Raw genomic sequence first — 4,775 nt, forward strand, 5'->3', positions numbered from 1 at the left:
AACAAGCGGCTTAACAACTGTGATATAGCTTAGAGCCATCCGTCTGACGCACGTGAGAACCGCCGGTGGTCAATAAAAGAAAAGCATAAGAAAACTTGAATTCTCAATTTGCCAGACGAAGCCTCCGTAAAATAACCTTCTTGCTTTAAAGGCAGTAGGTATCAGCCGAATATCCGAAATTTCAGTAGCAAGAAGGCAAAACATTTGATTCAGGGAATTCCCTGCGCACAGTACGGCGAATATAATGAGAAAGATTGCTTATTCTTCCTTCGATTTTTTCGCCTACTGGTTGTCCGATTAAATTGAGGAAAGCTTTCTTTATTAAGCTCAGGTGATTTATTGCATTTCGCCGACAGCATTTGACAGACAAATGACAAATAATTAGCCGAAATCATTGATAGTACGAACTTACACCACCTCCGGTGTCCATTGATCTTTCTGTGGGTTTCCGACAGGTTGACTTGGACGAATTCGGCCAGTTTATCAACGCAGATAGCCCAATACTATCACATTTGACGAGGCAGGTGAATGTTTCTCATGGTTCCGGCTAATGCTTGCGCTCTCCTGTTGGTTGTGCTTTTTAGCTTCCAACAACGCCCCTTTGTGAATGTAGGGTTTTACCCCACCGAAATGGAGTGCAGGCGACATTCCACCGCCTCTTTTAGATGGTCATCAAAGCCACGTTTGTGTCACGAGCACGGATTCCACAGTTAATTGAACTCGAATGAAGCTTGGTGCAGCAAAGTGAAGACAAAACCCGTAGAAATATCAGGCATGAAACAGACTACAAAAACTAACTATCGTCCCCGTCAAAACGATTATTCCTTCGAAATAGTTGAAGGCTCGTTGACCAGTAGAGATTAGTGTGCCAGTAAATATGTTTTATGTTTTCAAGACTGTTTGTTGGGATTCATCATTGTCATTGTCAGATCTAGGAACCGCGTACTTTTCGTACGCTAGTTGTGGCTGTCAGTTAAATTTTAAGTAGGGGGATTCGGAAAGGAGCTATGCGTTGAAAGCAATAGCTTGGATGCACGTGCGTCGCTGAGGGTGAGCCATGTAGTTGTGGCTGTCAGTTAAATTTTAAGTAGGGGGATTCGGAAAGGAGCTATGCGTTGAAAGCAATAGCTTGGATGCACGTGCGTCGCTGAGGGCGCGTGAGCCATGTCTGACAGTATCTCTAATCGTTAATATGGCCCATCTCGGGATTCCTATCCAAGCAAAAGGCAATGACCAGCACAGCTGAGTTTGCTGGTAGTGGTTATTACACCTCACTGTCAAGTCACAGTATGACCCCCCACATTTCGCATGGTTGTGCGAAAAGAACCCTTCGAGGGAGTCGGTCGACTGGCATACGCAGCATGCACCCACGCCAGCGCAACCTGTGGAGTGTGGCTCAGGCAATTCTCCGAAGAAAACCACGGTCAAACAGTGAAAGTAATTTAACATCCTCGCGCTCAGCAGCCAGGTTTCTGACCTATGTAGCAACGTGGATCGCATCGCAGCATTGTCACAAAAACGCTACAGATGACATGGGTTCACAAAAGCTCCTCTGGCCTTCCTAATCCGGATGGAAATATGATCTTTTGCTATATCACCAGGTTTAATACAGCTTCACAAGTAGACAAACTTGTCTTCTGCCTCAATCGGCTCATTGGAGAGCATGAGGTTAGGGCTCGATCCAATCCAGCATTGTATCAGAATCAGCATGCCAAACCGAGAGGCAGAATTATTTAAGTTGTTCGATGCTGTCTGAATTACAATGTCATTAGATCCAAGAAGAGCTATGTCATCTACGTGCTCGATATTTGTGGGCAGGCGCCTCGGGAGGACTTCGACTCTACAAGCATTGCAAGATGGGAGCGGGTCATCCATAATCGTATCAATGACGAAGTTGAAGAGGAAAGGTGGAAGAGGACAGCCTTGTCTGACACCATCTGTTGTGGCGGACTCAGGCGAAGGTTTCCCGTAGAACTTCACACGGCCGTGGGAGTTGGCATACATCACTCCTCTTACAATCTCACCAACCTCATCTGCTGTATGACATAACGATCAAACTACAAAATGTTGAACCGATAACCAACAGTAATTTAGTGTTTTAATCGAAAGAGATCTTGCTGCCTTAGGACTCGGGAAATCTGGCTTCTACTCAGTCCCGTGCCAAAGTTGTAAACCTACCGAGTGTTTGCCCAGTTTCCGGAAAGGATTATTTCTCAATGGGTTACCCCGCTGTGACACCAACGCATTTCGCTCAGTCTTCTGATAATTCGTTCCGTAATTTGTGTAGTTACACCAACGTGCTAACTTGCGTGCTCCCTTCTGGCGCAAGCATGATTTCAAGGAAACGGTAGCTTTTGCTCTGTCCTTTGGTTTGTGGAAGAGACCAGTGTGGATTATGAACTCAGTCCTGCCCCCTCGGCACACGATCGGACCGACACAGCTGAGTCAAACGATCAGGGGTGCGGGGTGCATCTCACCCTCTTCGGAATGTGGAACAGACAGACCGGACATCAAAGCGTTTGCTGACTACAGGGCAGACCGAGACCATCCTGGAGTGTACGCTGCGTTTAGAGACTTGTTTGTGACCCAAGGAAGGGAGAGTAATCCTCTTCCAAAATACCACACAAAAAGACACCGAAACAGTAAATCCAAAGGAGAAGAACACATTTCACAAAAACCTAGGATAAGAGTTGAAGGAACGGATAGTGTTCCTAAGCGGAAATCACTGAAAGAAGTGAGTATTTTGGGGGAAACTTCGATCTTGTGAACATGAGGGTGCGAGAATACAACGGCATCAAGCTATTTTATTGGAGGGACACTGTCAAACCAACACTGTCTCGCCCTGTCCGGCTTTGATACAAGACCGTCACGTGCAGCATACTGGCGGCGCGTTGTCTGTCTGGTCAGCATCCAGTGGAGTTGAGGAGCTCAGTAGCTTTCGGCATTCAGTGGTAACTTTCAGGAATCTGACCTTCCTGATAGGTTGCTTGATTGCTCGACTGACCACTATGTTCCTGAATGCCTAACCGACCAACTGCTTATCAAAACGAAGTCGGACGGGTTCTGGTTGTGTGGACATTTGACCGATAGTGATGTAGCATCATCCATCATGTGAGTGGAACAGAGTGAAGACCAATAGATCACATAAATGAGGTCATCTGCTGAAGGTTAAAGTGATACCACCGACAAACGTTAGCAAAGGCGAACAAACACAATAACTGAGTACAATACAAACAAGTAACCCTCACATTTAACCACCCGATGAATAACTTCAGGGTTATCTGTAATGCGCTACTCAAAAGCTTGCTGAAAATTCGTCGAGAATCCATGACCGCTTTCGCCCTTCTTGGGGCTCATCAGGTAGGAGCAGTCCCCGATTTACGTCAACCTTACGTTCTACTTGAAAACAAATTGCACAAAATTAGCGAAATACACCCATTTGAATCCCTCGTTTGTGATGTTTACAGGTCGTGGGCTGTCGACGAATCTTCAGCAACCTTATGAATAGTGCATTACAAATATACATGTATTAGCCAATCTATGCTGAAAAGCCGAAAAGCGCTTTGCCATTAGCCGAGTTCACATCATCGGTGTGCAGCTGATAGGTGTTGTGTTCACGGTTGGAAATGCATCGATGTCTAGGCTTGACGTGCTGCTATTCTCGTGTTTTTAGCACCCCCTGTTGGTCGGGGGTGACTTTTGACCGTTCAGTCCAGCGACTCGGCAGGTTGGCCTGTTTCCTGATTGGTCGAATTCTAAATGAGCCTTGAATTGTAACTTTCTGCTTCACACCAAGTAACCTTTGTCCTGATGATTTCAAGGCTGTCATGTTATTGGTCTGATAGGCGATTCCCTTTGATTTCCCTCAAAGTTTGCCAAAAAGTTTATCTGCGCGTCGGTCAGTCCGAAAACTGCTTAGCTAGCCAAAAGACCGATCACAATCTGATCATCGGTGAACGAAAAGTCAGAAGTACAAGAACACCAATTCTCTAATTCCACATGCCGAAACACCGGTAGAAACGATGTAGCTGCGTACAAGCAGCAGCATAATGAAAATGTCGCCGCGATTGATGATCAAACGTTTGCAGCCGAAATGCCAATTGGTAATATCTAAGGTCAGATCGAACTTGCCAAAGGAGATATCCCCTCTTTATTTGAGGGTCGTTTTACTCTGGGAACCGATAAAGTAAATATTGATTAATGAATAACACTGTCCTGCACTTACCAAGAAACTGGCCAGTTTTGAATACATCTCTGTTGGAGGTACGATTTGCAACAAATAACATTGTTGTGTGATACCACGGATTTTGGTTTTCTCTGCACATAGCACGTAACGTCGTATGTCAGAAGATAAAAGCACAACGAGCTGGCACCCTCCCTTGCACCGGCGGATGTGTCTAAAGCGGTTTGCATACCCAGATGTTGCACGGCAAACCGAGCCTCAGTCTGTTGGCTCTGGCAATGCTAAGTTCCTTTGAGCCGAACCGGCTTCTTGAAAAGAGTATGTTGGTGAGACTTACTTCATCGCTTTTCAGGTGGGGCTAAATTGCTCAGTGGTTAGAGCACGAGTTTGCTAACCGGAAGGTGTGTGGTTCGACCCCGACTTCTGCTTCTCACCTCCCCCTGCCTGGGTTTGGCCAACCTGGCCGTATTCAAGTCTTCGTGCTTCCTTCTGGTGGCATGACAGTTGAGCACCGAAAGGGTGCCACAGCTGAACAATTTTTTCAGCTGGTCTTCTTCAACAAAGTAAGTTCACACAGGTCTCGGTCCTCAAA

General features: G+C 46.1%; 1 protein-coding gene across 1 annotated transcript in view; it reads left to right on the forward strand.

Annotated features, from left to right (window-relative positions):
- The window catches only part of T265_11080 (hypothetical protein), a gene marked incomplete at both ends in the record, with an annotated part of 80,572 nt that overhangs the window by 15,699 nt on the left and 60,098 nt on the right, over positions 1 to 4,775 (forward strand). The window contains one exon of the mRNA XM_009177635.1: positions 2,288 to 2,734. Coding sequence (XP_009175899.1) covers positions 2,288 to 2,734 — 447 coding nt within the window. The remainder of the gene's footprint in view (positions 1 to 2,287; positions 2,735 to 4,775) is intronic.

This window comes from Opisthorchis viverrini (genome assembly GCF_000715545.1).
Source record: "Opisthorchis viverrini unplaced genomic scaffold opera_v5_440, whole genome shotgun sequence".
In the NCBI taxonomy this organism is placed as follows: domain Eukaryota; kingdom Metazoa; phylum Platyhelminthes; class Trematoda; order Opisthorchiida; family Opisthorchiidae; genus Opisthorchis; species Opisthorchis viverrini.